At 36.7% G+C, this 20,791-nt stretch overlaps 4 protein-coding genes across 7 annotated transcripts; 1 reads left to right on the forward strand and 3 right to left on the reverse strand.

Moving 5' to 3' along the window:
• Positions 1 to 1,120: 1,120 nt before the first annotated feature.
• LOC110822105 (Pyridoxal phosphate phosphatase-related protein) lies at positions 1,121 to 3,534 on the reverse strand. 4 transcript variants are annotated; one of them, XM_022052111.2, is made up of 4 exons: positions 3,308 to 3,534; positions 2,623 to 2,744; positions 2,312 to 2,513; positions 1,121 to 1,567 (listed from the first exon to the last, which is right to left on the reverse strand). In XM_022052111.2, exons 1-4 carry the CDS (start codon positions 3,440 to 3,442, stop codon positions 1,298 to 1,300), a joined length of 729 nt encoding a protein of 242 aa, XP_021907803.1. In that variant the 5' UTR covers positions 3,443 to 3,534; the 3' UTR covers positions 1,121 to 1,297. The 4 variants fall into 4 exon arrangements, with proteins under 4 accessions (XP_021907803.1, XP_021907802.1, XP_088063511.1 ...); XM_022052110.2 differs by having other exon boundaries at positions 3,305 to 3,534; XM_088207385.1 differs by having other exon boundaries at positions 2,623 to 2,739; positions 3,305 to 3,442.
• Positions 3,535 to 3,804: 270 nt separating this feature from the next.
• On the reverse strand, positions 3,805 to 8,152 carry LOC110822070 (protein NDL1-like). Its single transcript, XM_022052075.2, has 11 exons — positions 7,970 to 8,152; positions 6,378 to 6,477; positions 5,845 to 5,942; positions 5,602 to 5,690; positions 5,316 to 5,376; positions 5,148 to 5,234; positions 4,989 to 5,066; positions 4,832 to 4,888; positions 4,626 to 4,681; positions 4,389 to 4,524; positions 3,805 to 4,285 (listed from the first exon to the last, which is right to left on the reverse strand). The coding sequence occupies exons 1-11, from the start codon at positions 8,027 to 8,029 to the stop codon at positions 4,064 to 4,066; spliced, it is 1,044 nt and encodes a 347-aa protein (XP_021907767.1). The 5' UTR covers positions 8,030 to 8,152; the 3' UTR covers positions 3,805 to 4,063.
• A 1,662-nt stretch (positions 8,153 to 9,814) lies between these two features.
• LOC110821959 (SNF2 domain protein) lies at positions 9,815 to 15,229 on the reverse strand. Its single transcript, XM_022051941.2, has 5 exons — positions 14,287 to 15,229; positions 13,992 to 14,044; positions 10,735 to 10,901; positions 10,528 to 10,661; positions 9,815 to 10,433 (listed from the first exon to the last, which is right to left on the reverse strand). Exons 1-5 carry the CDS (start codon positions 15,077 to 15,079, stop codon positions 10,021 to 10,023), a joined length of 1,560 nt encoding a protein of 519 aa, XP_021907633.1. The 5' UTR covers positions 15,080 to 15,229; the 3' UTR covers positions 9,815 to 10,020.
• Positions 15,230 to 15,386: 157 nt separating this feature from the next.
• Positions 15,387 to 20,601, forward strand: LOC110821960 (nucleophosmin). The gene is made up of 7 exons (XM_088208586.1): positions 15,387 to 15,782; positions 15,908 to 16,018; positions 16,138 to 16,206; positions 16,289 to 16,420; positions 19,760 to 19,837; positions 19,913 to 20,041; positions 20,124 to 20,601. The coding sequence occupies exons 1-7, from the start codon at positions 15,576 to 15,578 to the stop codon at positions 20,310 to 20,312; spliced, it is 915 nt and encodes a 304-aa protein (XP_088064712.1). The 5' UTR covers positions 15,387 to 15,575; the 3' UTR covers positions 20,313 to 20,601.
• The last annotated feature ends 190 nt before the right edge of the window (positions 20,602 to 20,791 follow it).

A 20,791-nucleotide genomic window follows, 5' to 3' on the forward strand; every position in this document is an offset into this window, starting at 1 on the left:
GGATTTTGGTATCGGGTGGGCCCGACTTGAGATGGATTTGGTAAAATTGCAACCCGACCCGTAACCCGTAAAATTTTATGAGAAATTAAACCCGTTCTGTTTCCCAAGTGGGTTAATTAAATTTGAATCTGACCAATTATAGATTAATTGATCAATTAAAAACATAATTAATTAAGATTATAAATTAATTAATCCCAGTAAAAAGGAACTTATTACCGCACTGTAAATTAGTAAAAAATAATTTTTGTTTTATTTTTAATTTTTTTTTTTTTTTAGCTTTGGATGGAGGAGCATCTTCAAAATTTCCAATCAAGTCAGTTCATTGAATTTCAGACCTAACTTTTCTTTCATGGTGGGTATCAGTACGGCGGTATATATATATATTTATTTATATATATTTTTTATTACCCAAATAAAAATACGGTGCCTCTATTTGTGGAAATTATTCTCAGTTTTATCTCTATAATTTATTGCATTTTAATTTAATCAAAAAAAAATTTATGTTACATAAATATAATACTTGATTTATTATTTGTTAATAATTTTTTAGGTGTTTGATAAATTCTAATAAAATCAAATAAAATAAAATATATATAAAAATAAAAATCTAATAGTATTAGATTGAATTATTAAGTTTGACGAGATTAAAGTTTTTATTTTTTTTTAAATATAAAGAAATTAAATCTGACATTAATTTATTTTAATTAAAAAAATTTAATTGTGACATAATATTTTCTTTTAATCTAAATTGTAATAACTCGATGGGACAAAATCCATCTTGATTAGCATAATTTATTAATATATTATTGAGTAAAGTTTTAAATTTTTTAAATTAAATATTATATATTAGTCAACGTTAATGCATAATACAGTCATAAAAATTATGAATATCTTTCACATTTTCGGTAAAATTTCAAATGGAGTATTAGAATTTTAACTACTAAACTACCATGTTGGTAATAAACAAGATTATAATAATTGAATATTAATTTATATTTGCATTCTTTATAATAAATTTCTGGGAGAAAACCTGTTTGAGAAACTGGCAAATAGGGCTGTCATTATTTTAATTAACATTACAGGATGATAGTAATTTTACATTTGTAAAAGAACATGGTAGTAACTGTAACATTCTCTTCTTTCATTATATTTTTATTTCATAAAGTAATTGTTTTGAACAGAAAAATAGCTTTTGGTGGTACAAAACCAGACACAGAAATTCTAGGAATAATGATAATTTTCAGCCATTAATAGAAAAGAGTCGTGTTGAGATGAGTTAGAACTGGAGCTTCCATTGTTAACTTGCACTTCTATGAATTTTGTTGATTAGTTGGATTAGGACCCTCTCGAGCTCATTTCCGTTGCTCCATTCGTGGACTTCCGCCTTAACAAGAACAGGATTTCTGCAAATCCGGCGCCACAAAGGATAATTCTTTCTTGGCATCACATAATCACCATCTTGCAGCTTCAAAGTGGGGCAGTAATCACCTCCCCCATCTCCAAGGTAAATAAATTTTTGTGTCCGATTATCAGGAGCAGAAGCACGTATTCGATCAAGTACTAGACCCTGAGACAGAAGGTCATTATAATAACACATTCTATGCAGAGGAAAAGATGGAAGCATGAAAGAGGAAAAAAAAAAACAAACAACCAAACTCAAGACACAGCAGAAGCAAATACTATCATCCCCTTTAATATTAGCTATCATCCTCCTGTCTACTGCTGCTTCTTCACAGTTTCGGAAATGTCTTCCACTGAGATTACCAGAAATTTAACACAAGTATCTAACCTCTGATCTTTGCTAAAGTTTCATAAGTAATTAGTGAGAATGAAATTTGCAAATCAAGGCTAGTGGGCAAATGGATTAGATTTGGTAGTACCTACGGCTGAACACTGCATTCAGGATGTAGGCAGCTAACTCAAACAAAACAAAAATCCACTTTTTCTGATCTTTTACAAATGGTTACCGGCCACAAATTGATTACTCATTGATAGCCCATTAGATTTGGCAACCATTGAAACGTAATTAGTAAATTGTTAATACCCACCACTATAATAGAAATGGTAGCACGTGTAGCTAAAAACTAATAGACATATAGGAAACAATAACTCAAACTATAAAACAAAAGTCAAAACCATTTTTTATAATCTTTACAAAAACAAACATAAAAATTGGTTAACGACAGCAACCAAATGATCAATCGTTGGGAAGCCATCAACCAAGATTTGATAATGTGGTCGACAGGAAAAGCATAAAGGAGACTGAAAGATAAATAAAAAAAGAAACTTTAAAATGAGGTACTCATATTACCTTGCACAGGTTTGAAGGACATAGATTGCAACCATGAGGAGGTAAAGTTGGATCATGGTACGGGAAGACCATAAGCCTTCCTTCTTCAGCTACCAAGCTCGAATTTGTATTGATCTCTGAGAAGAAGCCCAACAAACCGTGATGTTCCAAAATCTTCTCAATGAAAAACTGATTGGCATCGCTCACTATCTTTAAATCACATCTAAAAATGTTAATCAAACAATTATCACTTCTCAGTCAGACAGCAAAGACAAACTACATCAGAACAAATATTGGACAATACAAGAAACATGTCGAAAACGAGATGTTACCCCAGAGAATGAGCCAATTTTATGGCTGCAATGATTCTAGGATCCATGTAGACCCGTTTTAAGCACTCTGCAACATCCTCAGCTGTTTTCCCTTGCGAATGCAGCTCTTTCAACATCCTATCCTTCAGAAATTTAAGGGGGAAAAACATCAAGCAAAAATCCAATTACTTATTTGAATAATTTCATATGCAAAACCTTTTTTAACACGCCAAGAAAAAAAGTAAAAATAAGATGAGAAGTTTAACTGAAATAAAACCCATTAACTATTAAATATAGCGTTGTAATAAACTCATGTAGAAACCCCTTTTCAGTCATTAACCTATAAACATACCCACGATTTCTAATCAACAAACAAGCAAAAAAAAAAAAGGAGAGCAAGCGAGAGAACTATTTAGATTTTCTTGATTTCATTTCTCCTTCTCCTTCAATTGCCAATCAATTACTACTTGTAATTTCCTTACAGTCTTGACATACATGATTAGAAATTAAACTTGAAATTTCATTGTGTTGAATGATGACTTGACATAACTCAAACAAAATCAGCAAATCAGTTTGTATTTACGCTACTCAAAACTAAAACGAGAACTAAAAGTAAAAATAGAACAAAAACTAAATGAACATGATGAACGAATTAGGCAAAATTGAAAATGTTAATGCAAGGTAAGAGTGAGAGAGAACAGACTACAAGAGCAGTCCAGGGCAGAGTAGAGTAAAGCTGATGGAAGAGTTGGGTGAGGCCCATCTCCGTGACCACCCATTTGTCGCTGTCTCCGTCGATTATTGTCCGGTCAAAGTCAAAGATGACGACGATTCGCGCCATGTCGAAGGCTGCGGGAGGCGCTTCCAGGGGACCAGGAAAGAAGTCTCCTGGCGCCACCACTTGAATGTGAGGATACTGCGTTGGAGAACTTTGGTTGGCAGACAGGCTGTTAGATTTATAGATCACTGTCTCCTGTGGGTCTCTGCCACGTGTTTCTTTCTAGTTTTCGTGCTTTTTTATTTTTATTTTTTCCCTCTTTGATTTGATAATTATTTAATCACCGGATTTTTGTTTGTGCTTTAATAAGTTTTAAAATTTTGATTAAATTATATTACTAATACCTATATCTATATATATAAAGTTGTTAATGTAAATACACAAAATAGTAACAATGATCCTGGGTTAAGCTTGAGAAGATGAAATAGTCATAAAGAATTTTGAATAAATGGAGAGTTCAAATCTGTTATTTGTTGTTGATAACCACAAATAAATCTCAGTCCTCTTTAGAATTTACACAAGGAGCTCAGATGACTCTCTTTTATGACTGTCTACAAAAGAATGAATGCAAGTCATCTCCCTATTATATATATCTACAAACCCCTCCCCATCTTCCTTCTACATTTTAACCAATTCAAGGAACAAAAAAACAAGAAGATGAACAAAATTTCACAAAAGACAAATTCAAACTTCTAGCGAGATTCGAGTCTTTATTGGTTTTAGCTTCAATCCCATGCTTTCCGGCGAGAGAAGCTCCGGGGAGATGCAAGAGGGGCTGAGTGGGCTCCTTGGGCTATCACTGAACTGGCATGGTCTGTATAACCCATAACCCATGAAGAAGTACTCCATTGGTATCAACATTGCATGTGGCTGCTCCTCTGTCACCATTGATCCACAAGCCTGGACCTGCACCAACACATCCCCTCATCAAAAACATTTGCCAATACATGAACTTACATACCCCATGTCTCTTCTACCTATCATTTCTTACAAGTCTATTTTGTTATACCTCAACTAGGGCACTATATCTTCTGTCCAACTTTGAGGTCATATAAATAGCCTCAGAATGAAAAGGAGAGTGATCCCCCACAAATATTAGCGTGCGACATCTTAAGCTCTTCAACCCGCTGGAAATGTCAGGTCTCCTGCAGGTTGGAATTTGTTTGTGACACTTTAGAAAATTCTTATAAAAGAATCAAAACACCCACAAAAGGCATCATAAAATGGCAATGTCATCAGTCTCTACCTATTGATTGCCTGCAGAAACCGCATAACGTTTACGCTCTGCCTCTCTTCCAGCAACTGAAATAAACATGTCACAGGAATGAAACAGATCTCATCCTTAAAACAAACCACTTTTTAAGAAGGGGAAGAATGTCAGATTCTAGCATATGAGAATTCTAGGAAAACACATGGATAAATGCTAAATAAGCAGAAGTGTTGGCAACTAACTTTTCTGCATGCTTGCACAATATCTGACTCTGGAACTTCAGAATTACCTCGAACTTCCTGCTCCAATTAATGGCAATTCATCACTCTACCCGGTAAGTAAAAACACATTAGAATAGAAAGTAAACAGATATGGCGAGAAAAAAATATTCCAGTTTACCTTGCTGAAGTACCGCTGAAGCAAAAATTCTTTAAGCAATCCGCACATACCATAGAAATATAATAAATTTGACATCACCTGTAGAACACAAGTAATATTCATAGTAAGATCCATGATAATGGCCACCATGATGTCAATTGAATTCTGAAGATAAGGAACCTTGTTATAAACCCATTCAGTCCAAGAGGGTGCTTTGCATAGAGGGGATACAAGTATTAGACCAAGAACCCGTTCTCTATACTTCATCTGCAGATAAAGAAAAAAATACTAAATAAAAGAATCTCAATTAAAGCATGTCTATTACATGATTTCCAAACGGGAACATACAGCAAATAAGGTAAGGATGTAAGCACCCGCTGTCACTCCCATGCACATAACTGCACCAAGCCTGGATAGGAAATAATTAATGCCATCAAAATATTGCCAGCGGGGTTTCAACCAGCAATAAACAAATGAAAAATTATCTGAATCCTGAAAATGAAGGTTACTTCTTTTCCTTCTCTCAATTAAGAGCCAAAAGTTACAAGCAGATCCAGCAGGAGCCTTAAGTAACAGACATGCTATGAATACTCAGCCAAGGGCTAAATACCATGAGATTTTGGATTTTAATTACCCAAAGAAATTGAGAACCTCAAGGATCTGATCTGCTAAGTCATCAACAGAAGGTACAGGATCATCGGGACAAACCTGACCGGCTCCCAACTGCAAGAACTCTTGTGAAAGTGCCAGAAAAGAAACTACGTGAGTAATAGCATCCCACTTGTTAGCAAGTCATGTCGCGTGTATCACTAAATGAAACAGTCTAGGAATTAAAAAAAGAATAATGTAAACACACTCCAATAACCAGTCTACGGACCTCATGCCCAGGCGGGCTAATATGGTAAATGCAGAAGTTATGGAGCAACAATGATGCTGCTTCCGGACAGAAGAATAATCCTTGGAAACAAGACACATCTGATTAACAAATTGGCAAAAAAAAGAAAAATATCAATGTTATATTGCATGTCAGCAATGTATATAATGAGTGGATGAAAAGAAACTTCTGAGCATTGGTTTCAACCACCAATTCATGAATAAAAATAGTAGCACAACAAGATACAGTAGCAGAATATGTCGACAATCAAATAGAAACACAAATTAGAGGCAGGTCAACTTTTTTCAAAATTACGTGCTTTTACCAGTCAAAAACCTTTAGAAAATATTGATCCATAAGTGATTAGCACAAAAAGCAATAGTGACTAACCACATGAAGACAATAAACTTTTCATGCAAACATGCATCTACAAATTTGTCCATCAATTAAGGCAGCAGTATGCAGAAGATATCATGAAAATCGAACATAAAAATAACTGCATATAAAGCTACATTGATTTGACTCTCTGCACTTACGATTTAGGGCAAGATCAGGATAAGTAACCAGTGCTGGCTTCTCTTGGTCTCCATAGACGATAACAGAGATAGAACCACGGCCTGTTTGTACATGATGTTCCTGAAAGGATTTTAATAATGACTCATCAAATACATTGAAGAAAAGGGTAAGAGGCAAACATACCAACAGGTAAATCTGAGTTTCATAAATGAGTTTAGCAGAGATGCATTATGCAAATTTTCACTACCATAATTCCTAGCCAATTTGATATGTATGAGGAGGACTGCCTTCAAAGACGATAGCGTAATCATTTGTTTTCTTTAAAGGCGGAATTTGTCTGGAAAAAAATTATTCCTGATAAGGGCTTCCCATGTGCCGATCTCAAATAACTCTTTCCAGTAGGAAATCTAATCGCCTTCCTTAATCATACTAATATAACTTTTGCAAAAAGGGTTACATGATAAAGTAAGTGCTCCCTAAAATCAATGATTGTATCCTTAAAAAAATGATGAACAGGTTAAAAGAGAAACTCAACATCTCTGATGTTAAGAGAAGATATTGATGGCAGACAGAACTAATGGCCATAAAGAATGAAGGAAACAAAATAAAGTTAACAGCTAGGCATCTGAATATAATATTAAAAAAACAAAAAGAGGAGAGACAACAGAAAGCATAAAGATTTCTTCAATGGACTGCAACAACTTTGAATGAAACGAAGGTATAATTATGTTCACCCAAAGATCCAACTTCTTTGGCATAAAATACATCATACAAGGAAGGAATCTCCTCAATCCACAACCCAAATAAAATATACTTCAATAACAACTACTACTAATAAAAAATAAGAGTATCAAAACCCCAACACCCAGTTCCTACAATTAAAGAAAATGATCATTTCATAATCAAACAAAAAAGAAAAAACCAAAACGTGTAACACTTCATCGCAGAATGCACATTTTAACAAGTTTAGAATAAACAATTCATGAAAAGCAAAAAATGATTAAAAAAAAAAAACAAGGAGACTGCAAGGAAGAAGCCGATGGCATCCAGAACTTACAATCAACATGATTTACAGGTAAAAACAGAGAAGACGATTGGAGACCTTATAAGGAAGAATCATGCTATTTATCGGTCAGAACCAACCCAAAAGCATTAAGCAAAAAAAAAAAAAAAATTCATAGATCTGGGAATCACCCTCTCCAATTCAAATGCACCCAAATTGAGCTATTCCGAAGTCAATTAAAAAAGGACTAGAGAGTTAATGCTAACCCACCATGACTACTCCAAAATTAATGAAACAAACACACTCGTGATTTATACGCTCTCTTGGACTAGGCCCCAACTCGCAATAAAGAGCCGAAGTTAATTTTTCTTTTGAAGAAAAAAAAATTCCTCGTTTTCACGCAATGCACAAACCAATAATTCAAGAACCCAGCAGAACATAACGTTACTCGTTCGCCAAAACTCAAAAAGAAAAAGGCGGAATAAATAAAGCATTTAAAAATTCGGTAACTACCAAGCAGAAGTTGAAACGAAACGAAAAGCAAAAAAAAAAAAAAAAAAAAAATTCAGAAGATAGAGAATTGAAGGTGAGCGTATTCAGAAATGGAACCTTTCCACCGAGATAGATCTTCTCCATGTCGAGAGAAACGGTGTCGTTGGAGTCTGCCATGGCCGTGGCTCTGTATCTCCAAAACAATAGGAAGCTTCTTCGCCCCCCTTTTAACTCCCAAAATCTCTCCCTCAGTATCTCTCTCTCTTTCTCTCTCTCCCTCCTCCCTCCTCCCTCCTCCCTCCTCCCTCCTCCGAGAAATATACGCCTTTTTCTTTTGCCTTCTTTCGCTTATATACCAAGCGATTCTTTCTCTCTGTAAACTCTGTCTCTCTCTCTCTCTCATTTTTTTTTTTTTTATAAAATAATTAAATTAATATTTTTATCTTGATTAGGAAAATCACATTACTTTCCATAAACTAAAACAACACGACACGCCGTTAACCTCCGCCGAAGGGTTGTCAAAATATTTTTAACCGACGTCAAAATAACAAATTAACGGAGTAACGGCTTCCAGAAAGAACTAAAAACAAAAAAACAATCGCCTTACGACGTCGTATAGAGTGTCGGTAGATACGGATCATCGTAATTTTCTTTTTTAATTATTTTTTGGAAAGGGAATGACGATGATTGACGAATGATTTTTTAATTTCATAAAATAAATTTTAGGTGTTGACCAAAGGTAAACGATGATTGGTGGGTGTTTTATTTTCTTGGTGTGAAATGAAGTAGGCAATGGGTCCTATCACGAAATAAGTGGGACCCGGTGCTATGTGTACGTCAGTCATTGGATTCTCTCTAGGAGTGGGGCCCAGCGTCCTTTTTATTCTTTTTTAGGGACATTGACGTGCCATGCCCATGTCCGGGCCTTCAAAGCTACAACATTTGTTGGCACATTTCGCAAGCTTGCCGTCGGTATGACTCAATTTTCGTCTACATATAAATTTATATTTTAGCCTCTAAACTATTTAGTATCTTATATTTAAAATTTACTATTTTTTTTAAATTTTTTTTTTCTAGTAATATATTTTTAGAAATTTATAAAAGTTTTAGTGGGAAAAATATTATTTTATTTTATTTTTAATCGAATTTAGAAGTTATAATAATTAAATATTAATATAAGTAAGTAAATAAATAAATAAATTTTTTTTAAGTGTATGACAATAGAATATTTTTGGTACAAAGATTTAATTTTTAATTCTCAATTATAAATAAAAATATTATATTATGTTATTTAAATAATGTATAATTTTTTTTTTTTGTTATTTCTGTTAGTAAAAAAAATTATGTTTTGGAATATTTTTATAAGTTTAGGAACAAAAATGTAGAAAAATAATAAATTATAATTTAAAAAATAAATTAATGATTTTATTGATATTTTTATAACAAATAATTGAAGTGTGAAAATCGTGTTAAATTTGATGGAAATTAAACTAAAATTAAATTAAAATTTTCAAAGTTAGAAAGGAACATCTGGAATCCAAAAGCATATTCCTTTTAAAATATATTCTTATTTGAAAAATAAAATTGGGGAGTTTTTTTTTTTTTTTTTTAAATCACAATAAAATCAAATTTTCCATATAAGAAAATATGAAATAAAATAACATATATGTAATTGCAAGTATTTCATTATTTTTTAAGTAATAAAAATATGATTTTTTTATTAACTAAAATATTACCTTTCTTACTTATTCCTTCTTTACTTGTATGAACATACAAATTATAAAATATTTACTTTTTCATGTTTATCTTATTTTTTTTATTAGTAATAGTCTGATAATAGATATGTATACACATATATGTATAGATATATATATATGTAAACTCAGTAGGGCCTAAAATTCAACGTCTAAAGATGCCTCACAAACTCCCTTTCAGAAGTCAAAGATTCTAAAACTAATACTGTTTGAAAAAATAAATTTTCTGAGATTAATTGCAAAATTTTCAAATAAATTTAAGAATTTATAGGCAGCTGAGGTCGTTGCTTTAAAGAACAATGATGATAACAAGATCACCAGATACAGTCCACTTGATCAAAATGATCTGATCCATACTAACACTCTCTACACATTCAGCAGCAGAAGTTTCTTACCTTCCCTTCTCTTTCCATGTCAGTCCGAAACTGGATCATCAACTTCGCTCTCACTATTCGGGTCATCTGAGAACCTCCCACTGGGTGTATCATAACCATAACCAAGATCATACTTTACTCTCTCCTTCTTTTCGGCACCTCCTGTTTCTTCACGTTTTCTCCTTTTATTTTCTTTCCACTTCATTGAGCGAGCAGCAGTTATAAATGCACTACTAATTGTTTCACTCCGCGTTTCATCCTCCTCTCTATCTGTCCCTTCTCCTTCGTCATCAATGTAGAAGAGAATATCAGCATCTATTTCCTTCACCTCGCCATTAGATAATTTCTGCTTATAATCTGCTCTGGAATTATCAATCGCTAATCTGGCATGGTGTTTCAGGAGGCTATCTCCAAATACTTTTATACTTTGTCTCTCGAGGTCAAGTAACCACTCTAGGTAATGGCAGTATAGCAGCGGTCAGTCATAATTTACTGCCCCAGAAATTTTAGATGTAATGTGAGACAAAAATGAACATAAGCAACTTACGTATAAAAGCTTTAGGCGATGATCCGTTTTTCCAACTTTCTCCAGTTTGGAACCATTTCATTAGCTGGGAAGATAGGCGGGAATTGGAGAAAGAACTTGTATAAGAGAGAGCTCGCTTCTGATCCCCATCCTCCCTGCAGCAAACTAAATAATGAGTATGTGCATTTAATTTTAAACTTCTGACCTAAACATACATTTACTCATTACCTGGCACACTTGATGCCTTCCTGAGTAATAATCAATCTTTTGATGGCAAGATCTTTCATGAATTCAACTGGTTGGTTGATATCCATCTTAGGATTGAGGAACGAGTATTCCACCAATATAACAGCATCATATAAAACTTTCTTTAGCTGAACAACATTTTCAGAGCCCTGCATATAGATTTTGCATGGGTTCAAATTTATTTTGAAGATAAACCATCAATGAACTGCTTATTATAGATGATAAGTCAAGCTTCCTTTGTTAACAAAAAGATTATGGGGAACTCGTAGAAACACTACTAAGAAAAAATGATAGATTCTTTGGGCAAGCTAAATTGTAGAAAATATAAACGAAAAAAAGAAAATGACCCAGTTACAGCACTTAAGAGATGTAAAAAGGCCAAGAGGAAGGCCATCAAAAGACCTGACTTAGGGCTTACATTATTGTACATAATCTATTCAAGATTTTTCTTTAATAAAAAAATATAGTATTAAAGGCAGCAACAAGATGCAACCCGTGTAAGCAAGCTTTACAATTCTATCATATGTAAATCCTCATTAGAGTACAGAGGATGACCCTTATTAAAAAATTCAAGTTGGAACCAAGTATTCTTGACTCTATCAAAAAATTCTATATCCTCCAAAGTCGTTTTATTTCTTTCATTGCAAATAGTCCATAGAGTCTGCCAAAGGGATAAGGCTTGCACTATCCTTGAATGATTTATCCCCATGGAAACCTCTCCAAACCCAAATATCCCCTCTCACTGAACACAGCCATTTTCCAATTAACTCTCAAAAGACCATATGTATGGAGGAAAGCCGAGAAGTGAAAGGACACCATAGAAGAAGATGGTCAGCTCTCTCCACATCATTCCTACACAAGTAATACCTGTTCACCTAGACTACTCATTTTTTTGTGAAATTATCCAAAGCTAAGACACAACCTCTTGTTGTCTCCTATGCAAAAAAGACCACTCTTTGTGAAGCTTTAATTTTCAAAATCAGTTTTCATGGAAAGTTCACCTGAACTCACTTCGATCTTTGCTAAATAGAGATGGTACGATTTTGCTGAACATGCCCCTTCTGAATTGAGTTCCCAGAATAACTTAGCCAAGACTTCCTTTGGTGCTTCTTGCTTAGGGAAAATTGGATTAGATTGATGATTCCATTTATTTCCCAATCATTTAGGCTTCTAACCAAATCCACCACCAAGATCCAATGACCCCATCATCTGAGAAAGATTCTGCCACTGTTGCTTCATTGTTTAGTAATTCTATCTCCACACCATTTGTTTAACTAAAAACTCATCCTTCACCCGGAACCAATCTTCCATATAATAAACCCCTAAAAATCCTTTATTGCCATTGTAATATTCTTCCACAAACTCACCCCATACAACCATTTGGGTCTTTTAGAATCCCACTCTTTATTTTTTGTTCCGAATTTTGATTTGATCACTCTTCTTCAAGGACTGCTTTGCTCCATAATCTCCACAACCACTTTCCTTCTAGTGCTCTGTTGGATTCAACAATTGACTAGATCTGAGGGCCTCTATCCTTGAATGAAGTTTTAACTGCATGTCGTGCCACCAAGTGAAACCTTCTTTCCTCACCCAAATTCCCTCATAGAAAACATCTCTGGATCGCCTCCAATCTCTTCAACACACTTGCCAAAATAGACAAAAGTGATGAATAATAGATTGAGATACTTGCCAGAGTACTTTTTAAAAGTGCTAATATTTCACCATTTGAAAGGTAATTCCTCGCCCTCCCTGTAAGCCTAGCTTCAAATCTTTTGACTATTGGAGTCCATACATAGACATCTTTGAATTTGACACCGAGAAGTAGACTCAAATACTTTATAGGTAGAGAAGCCAATTTGCACCCAAAGTATCGGCATGAAGTTCTGGATTTCTCCCTTCACCAATCGGTATCAATTCAGTCTTGGCCATATTGATCTTGAGTCCGGGTACCAATTGAATCTGGATAAACAAGAAGGCTTCTTATTCTTAACATTGACTATGGATCTGGCTCATAAAACAGTAGTCTATCATTTGCCAAAGACAAATGAGTTCTACCTTTTCATTTTCAAACCACTAGACCTCTAGAAAACTAATTTTCTCTGGAGTTGCAGATCAATATGTTTAGTGCCCCCATTACATTTATACAAAGTAGAGAAGATAGAGGATATCCCTGTTCAAGATCCCTAGATGCCTCGAAAAGACCTGAGGAACCACCATTAACCATATTGACAAAGCAGGTATTGGTGGCGCAAGTCTTCATCCATGAACACAACTAGGACCAAAAGCCAACCTTTTTCGCATGTAAAAGAGATAATCTCAATGATACGTGGTCGTACACCTTCTCCACACCAAGTTTGCATAACACCCCTTCCTTGCCACTTGTTAGAGAACCGTCTAAACTTCATTTGCTATTAATGCTGCATTCAAGATTTGTCTTCCCTCTATATATGTATGTTACCACTCGCCAACTACCCTTTCCACAACCTTACCTAATCTCCCCACTAGGATTTTTGCAATGAATCTATAATATTTTTTACCAAGCTTATAGGTCTTAACTGTTTTATGTTTGGAGTCCTTGCAAATTTTGGAAAGAAAACTAAGAAAGTGGGATTCAGACTGGAAACAATGACAAAGTTTCACGGAATTGTTTGAAAAGCGCAAATATATTTTTCTTGATTAGTTCTCAATTTTGCTTAATAAAATCCATATAAAAACCACAGGGGTTGTACTTACCATACTATATTTTCTTTTAAAGGAAAAAGAGAAAGTTGTTCACAAAGCACCAGGGGTGCCCGTCCAAGTACAAAAGTATTACAAGAAGAAAACCATCTAAAACATCTATAAGGTTCTCTAAGTTGTCTCCTTTGAGGTAAGGATGAGGAGAACATTTAATATGTAATGGCTCGGGATTGAATTAAACATATGACCTAGGTTTTGACTTAACCGTACAATTTGTTTCAATTACAAGAATTCTAAAATTTTTATCCTAGTATATGTTTTACATTTGTCCACACTTCCTAAAATGATACGATGGTTGTTGGTAAGTACTGTCGTGTGTGCACAAGAAAGCATGCGCAAGAGCAGCAAATAGAAAATGATCCATCCACAGAGAAGGGAACATCAAGAGATGCACATTTAGTATCTAAGCTACTTACACAAATGCACAAATCGAAAAAAAAATAATACCAACTAAGACATTAAACATTAATAAATTAGAGTATGTAGAAACATATACCAACCAAAAGGGAAGTCACAGGCAAAGACGACTCCAGGAGCATGCTCACAAGTATATCTGGGCAGCAAGAAAAAAAAGGAAAACAGGAAATGGGAAGTAGAATGTAAGCAACTCAAAAATGAAGCAAAAGAGTCAATGCCATTGAAGTGGTATGCGACACATGCAAATTCACATTCAACATATAATTCAAGCAATACAAGAATTCGGAGCCATCTCATAAACATTAAAGATCAGAGAAAGAAATGATAAAAGGGCTGGTCAGAGTAATAAATAATCCGCAATGCAAAAGAGGCACTAACCAAAGAAATATAAGTTTCGGAAGCCAGTTATGGATCCAACAGCCCAGCTTTTCAACTCCTCCAAATAAGTTCTAGCAACTTCACCACGAAAATCCAAGCACAATTTCAACAAAAAAGCCTCCAAGATAACCGCTCCGGCCAAGTAATTCACATCACAATCATCCCCACTAATCTTGCTATGAATTTTGCCGCTCACCAGAGGAAAAAAGGATTCTAGTCCCTCATTTCCTTCCGTCCAAACGCGAACCAAGTCCGCTACCGGCATAATCAAACTCAAATCAGCACCAGTTTTTCCCTCAGTCAACTTCATATTACCGCACAAGCTTATACAACCAAGAATCCCTTCAATTAAAGACTTAGCCTCTCTCATTGCTTTCCGCTCTCTCTTTGAGCTCAAATTCTTTCCTTGTAATTCAAGGACTAACTTGTACAAATGGAGAACAACAGGAGCAAGCAATGCAACGCTCTTTATTGGATTACACGAACCCGAACATGTGGATATCAAATGAAAAAGGCCTTTTGTTTCCGATATTCGATTCAGAGTATCTTCGTCTGGGGATCTATGGCTGCAAAACGACAAAGCAGAGTAAAACCAGATAGATTCGAGAGGTGGGTCGATCTTCGCTTGCATCAATTGGTAGAATATGTTAATTAAATGAGAAAAATTCTGGCTTCCTCTGTGAATTTCACCCAAGAGATTCTGCATTGATTGGTTTAGTGTGATATGGTAATTGTCGCCCATAAGAGCATCCTGTTTAGGAAGGCCTGCAGTTACCATTACAGACAAATCCATAGAAGAAACAACGTGAAATTACTTATATGAAACGGTAGAAGCAGGAACTCCAAAAGTTGAACGACAATAAACCCTAAGGATCTTTTCAAGCCGCAGATGGAGGGGTGAATGCTCGTTAGGGTTTTAGAAGGGGTTTTCTCCTGTCCCTCCTGTTAGTCAGCTTCCCGTTTGTACAGTTTCTAGGGGTCGACTTTGACTCCGTGGGTCCCACATGATGAAATGTTAAACGGTGTTGATGAAATCTGGGTTACGTGTTAAAAAGATCTGCTTAACTCCGATCATCAACCAATCAGATTTCTTGAAACACGTAGGTGCTTTGTCAACAATGGTCATCGCTGAAAAGCTCTTTACAACAGGAACTGTTTGGTGATGAACGAAGCGAAAATCCTCAATAGAAAGAAAACTCCTTGTTCTGTTTTTACCTCCATTTCATCGATTCTCTCTGTTAGTATCCGATAAAGCTTCGTGCTTTCGATACAGAGAGAGACAGAGGGTTATGGCGAATGTTAATCAAATACTTGTTGTAGTATCGATGTTGTTTGTCGGGTGGTCAGGTTTACCAGTCTCGGAGAGTGTCCAGAAACCCGTGGCGGGAGCTAGAAAAGAAGACATACCGTACATCAAGTGCCAGGTCTGTGAGAAGCTTGCGTCGCAGTTGCACCAACAAGTACAGAAGAAGCAGGCACAGATCTCACCTAAGAAGGTGATTTCATCATCTTGGTTTTTTATGTTAATGTCTTCATTCTGTTTTTTTTTTTTTTTTCTAAATGGTGGATTGTTGACGTGATCGTGAGTTTTGTGTTCTGTGGCTTTTTGGGGAAATTTTAGATCTCAGAGTATCAAATCATTGAGATTGCGGAGAATGTTTGCAATTTGAAGAAAGAGGAAGCTGATTGGATTCTTCGGATTGATGTAGTAGAGAAAGGGGATAAGTTGGAGGTAAGAGAGAAGTTCAATTTTTACAGCTTAGCAGGAAGGATCTTATCTTCTCACTCTTCTTCTTTGTTTTCTCAAACCATTTTAAGCTAAGATTTATGTAAGTTTCCTTTTATTTTCAGTTGATTGAACAAGATGTTGAAGGAAACTGTAATTCCGAGTGCAAGACAATTGAGCGGGCATGTCAGGAGGTGAGCATATCTTCTTGTTAGTTGATTGAAAGCACTTGAATGTAGGATGTAGCGTGTATGATCTGTTTGTACTACTTTGCAGGTGATTGGGTATTCGGATACTGATGTTGCTGAATATATATATACATCCCAACCTGATGTTGATTCTTTGCTGAATTATCTTTGTAAAGACCTGACAAAAGCATGCAGCAAGAAGCCACCTCCAGTTCCTAAGGTATCTTCATCTACATATAATATCTTGGGCTCAATTCTTTTTATGATGTGATTGTAGAATATGATAGCGTGGTTCTCTTGCACTTTGACGCTGTAAATGTCAATGGTTTTCGCTATTGGATCCTGTAAATACTGCTGGTTCTATCTTTGCCAAAATTGTTAACGTGCACATTGAGCTTGTGGAGCATGTGGCCAGTTCTGCTGTTTCAACAACACCTGTAACTATGCAATTTTCTTTTGCATATAAGCAACATTAGCTGTAACGACCCCGGAAAATATAAAAATGAAATGAGTATTTAAATATATCGAATGCGGAAGCGAGATCAAAATTTCAGTTAACATCCCTTACACGAAAAACCAAACAAACGTACTTAAAATATAAAAGGTTAAACTAACTAAGAAAGAAAACTCGAAAATAAACTATGCGTATGACTACAGAGTCTCTAGGCATCCCCTTCGTCGTCCTCCTGCGGAACGGGCTCGGGAACCATGTCTTCCTGATCTGAAATGGTTAATTAAGGAGTGAGCTACACTAGCCCAGTAAGAACATCACGATATCTCACCGTCACGGAGATAAAGGTGGGTAGAAAACCACAAAAAGACCAATGGAGCATAATTTACAATAAACTCGTTTATTAACAACAAAACCTTTTATCAATAATAAAACTTTTACCATCCACTTACCTTGGTGGAATTTATGAAAACAATATGAGAAAAACAATAACATTATCATAATCATTGAATAATCTAAGCTGTAAAACATAACACTTATCACGCATCTTGTAATTCAATCATTGTACAACATATCTTTTTTTCTCATTTACCAGCCTACTAGTATCCGTGGGGGTCCATAGGGGTTCCGCTACCCGTTAACCTTTAACATTCATAATCAGTTTCCAGGGCCGTCCCCATACCCCGTCCGGTATGGGCGCCAAAACCATGAACCTCAATACCCCGTCCGGTATGAGGGTGAAACGGGCCGTCCCCATACCCCGTCCGGTATGGGCGCCAAAACCATAAACCTCAATACCCCGTCCGGTATGAGGGTGAAACGGGCCGTCCCCATACCCCGTCCGGTATGGGCGCCAAAACCATAAGATCTCCATACCCCGTCCGGCATGTGAGACCACAATCCCGGTAGGGTTCCCTACGGACCCGGTCCGTCCACCATCTCCCAGGATATCTAGTCAGGCTGACCCCCATAATACAATTATCAGTCTACACAATCTTTCATTTTTCCTTTTCCTCAATCAACATCATCAATTCACATTTAAACAAGCAAATCGTAATTCATACCAAACAGGCAACATACAGTATCAGTTTTTCAGTCATTCAACCCATAATTAATAAAAACGTAGTACATGCACACAAATTCGTAAAATGAACACATCAAACCTCATTTTGCATTTAAAGCTGTAAACAGGCCAAATAACAGTAAATCATCAATCACACTAGACTCGGGCTCCATTAGCAACCTTAAGCAATTTCACACATGCGTTAATTCAAGAAATACTGTTTTATCATTTTGAACTTTAATACCGTGATAGGAAATAGGGTGAGGGGTCCTTACTTGTTTTCGGGATCCGAATACGATTCACAGTGCGCCTGCAGGCTGTCCCTAATTTTCCCCTGAATTTTTCCCGGGGAACTGAAACACGCTAACAGTACCTGCACGGGTTCCAAAAAAAATCCAAATTAGGCCCAGGGCCTCTTTCGGCCCAAATCGCAACTCCGGCACGGCGGCTCCGCCGTGCTCCGGCGACGGCGCCGCCGCTGGCGGCGGCGAGTCGCCTCGGGTTGACTGTTTTCGGCCGTTTTTGGCCGAATTCGGCCACACTCGCATTGGTCCTTGTCAGAAAACAACCCTAGGGCCCTCGGGGGGCCAAAAAATCACGGAAAAACGGAGCTTACCGGCGGCGGCGCTCTCGGGTACGGCGACTCTCCGGCGAAGTTCGTGTTTTGGTGATTTGGCTTCGGTCAACCTGTAGAGAAAAGAATGGTGATCACGGTGATATAAAAATTGCATCGAACGGAGGCCGGGAAGGGCCTCGTCGGAGGCAAAAACCGAGAGGGGGCGCGGCGGCGCCGCTGGGCTTCGGCCGCGTATTCCGGCCGTTTGGCCGGGATTTCGGCTTCGATTTGGCCATAGGAGGAATCAGTGGGGAAAAACGAGTCGGGGGTATGAAATTTACCTCGATCGGCGGTCGGAAATTTCCCCGGTGCGGCGGCGAGTGGCGGCGGGTGGCGGCGGTCGGCCTCTGGTTCGTCTTCTCCGGCGAGCGGCTGGCGGCTAGGGTTTTTGGTCTGGTGTGGGGGTTCTATTTATAACCCCTTGCCTTTTGATCACAGCCGTTCGTTTCGTTTTAATCTGGGCCGTTCGTTTTTGATTGAATCTGGGCCGTCCGTGCGTTTGAATCTGGGCCGTCCGATCGCGTGATTGATCTGGGCCGTCGGATCGCACCCACGCGGATCGCCAACGTGGCTCCTTTCGGAGTGACGCGATCTTGCCACGTGGCAGGCCCCGGTTGGCCGGGACTGCTGACCGGGCCTGCTGACGTGGCTGCTGACGTGGCCCCCCCCCCCCCCCCCCTTTTTTTTTTTTTTTTTTTTTTTTTTTTTTTCTTCCTCCTCCTTTCCGGGTGCTACATTAGCATTTTCCGAAATGGTGTCATGAATTGATAACTAAATAAGCTCTGAAAAATTATTGTAAGTGCTATTTTTGATATTGAAGAATTACTTGAAAGATAATTGGTATTGTGTGATTGACATTGTTGCATTCCCATATAGGTTATATAAATTGCCATAAATATTTGAAGAGAAGGAGAATCCAGAGAAAGTCTCTGATTGAGCATTAAATACCCAACTTTGTTTCTGTATTTTACTTCTTGAAGTTATACTGAACATTAATGCATTAACCAACCTATAATTTTTTGATTCCATATGAGGAAGTTGGACATTTTTACTTTGAGTTTGGTCTTTGGAAAATGTTCTCATAATCTGCCCAAAGTTCTTATTTGTACTGATTGATGGCTTTAGGTGAATTATTTCCCTTGCCTATTAAATCAAACTCGGTGGCTGCTAAAGCATCTAAATTTCTTACCTTAGCAAATGAAGTAAAAGTCAACCTACTGATGATATATAAATCTAATAATTGTTTTTTGTTCCGTACTTTAAATTGCTCGTCTTTATCTGCTATATTCATCCAGAGAAATCTTTCACTGTTCATTAATAAGTTCTGTAAAAAAGAATTATGTATAATTCACAGGCTATATTTATTTTGTAAAACTACCAGCTTTAGAAACCTGAAGTCCATACTCGTTACTGTTTTTCTATGGCCCAGGATAGGGTTCCCGGAGAAGCATTTGTGGCCAAACCAGCTAAAGAGGCTGAAATGGAAAAAATCCTGAAATCAATGGAGGTATCACATATTCATTTCCAAAACCTGTAAGGTATATAACGCTGTCTGGTGTAAATTTGTTTTCACTGGTTTCAGGGTATGCCAGGAGCACCGGGCATGAAAATGTATTCAAGGGAAGAACTTATGAATACGAAAAATTTTGGCAACGAGGATGCTGATGATGATGAAGATGACGAGGAAGAGCCAAACTTCCCCTCCAACTTGGTACCGAAAAGATTTTAAATAGATTTTAAAAACTTTTCATGAAATATTTAGTTTCTCTAATTGTAAAATCTCATTTCTTCAGAAAAAAGTATTGCGAGAAAAGGAGAGTAAAAAGGGTGACTTGAAGCAGATGATCACAAAAGGAATCATGGATACATGGGATGCACTGAAGAGACATGCAAGCAAGGTACCCAACCGGGTAAGAAGATGGTGGAGAGGAATGAAGGCATCATCTTCAAAGAATTCAAAAGGCAAGAAGGCAGAGCTTTAAGATACCGTAGATGGCAAAACTGTGGGAAGAATTGCACCCGGCACAATTATTTACTACATGGAAAGCAACTCTAGTAGCAGGAGTTTGCGGAGAAAAGTTTTGGTTAATTTTTTCCTCACTCTTTTTTCCTTAAGTTTTGGTTAATTTTGTAGTTGATTCTTTTAATGTAATTGAGTATCTGGTGGGAGTGCAATACCACTAAATGGAAGCTCTGTTGAACCTATCGCATAGGATCATCAGAAATGTGAAAGCTCTATAATGCCACTACATGTTTTTGAGTTTTGCAGAAGATTTTCATCTGGTCATGGTGATTCCAGGTCATTTTCTTTTGTTGGAGAAGAGAATCAAGAACTCGTGGTTAAAGTGAAAACCAAAAGATTACCGCACAGATAGTCATTTATCTATCACAGATAAAATAGGAAATTATGAATGCTGTAGCCATACAAGTATGCCTGGAAATCAATGTATTTGCTAAATAT

The sequence above is a fragment of the Carica papaya genome, chromosome 7 (genome assembly GCF_054855325.1).
Source record: "Carica papaya isolate Zhongbai chromosome 7, ASM5485532v1, whole genome shotgun sequence".
Taxonomy (NCBI): Eukaryota; Viridiplantae; Streptophyta; class Magnoliopsida; order Brassicales; family Caricaceae; genus Carica; species Carica papaya.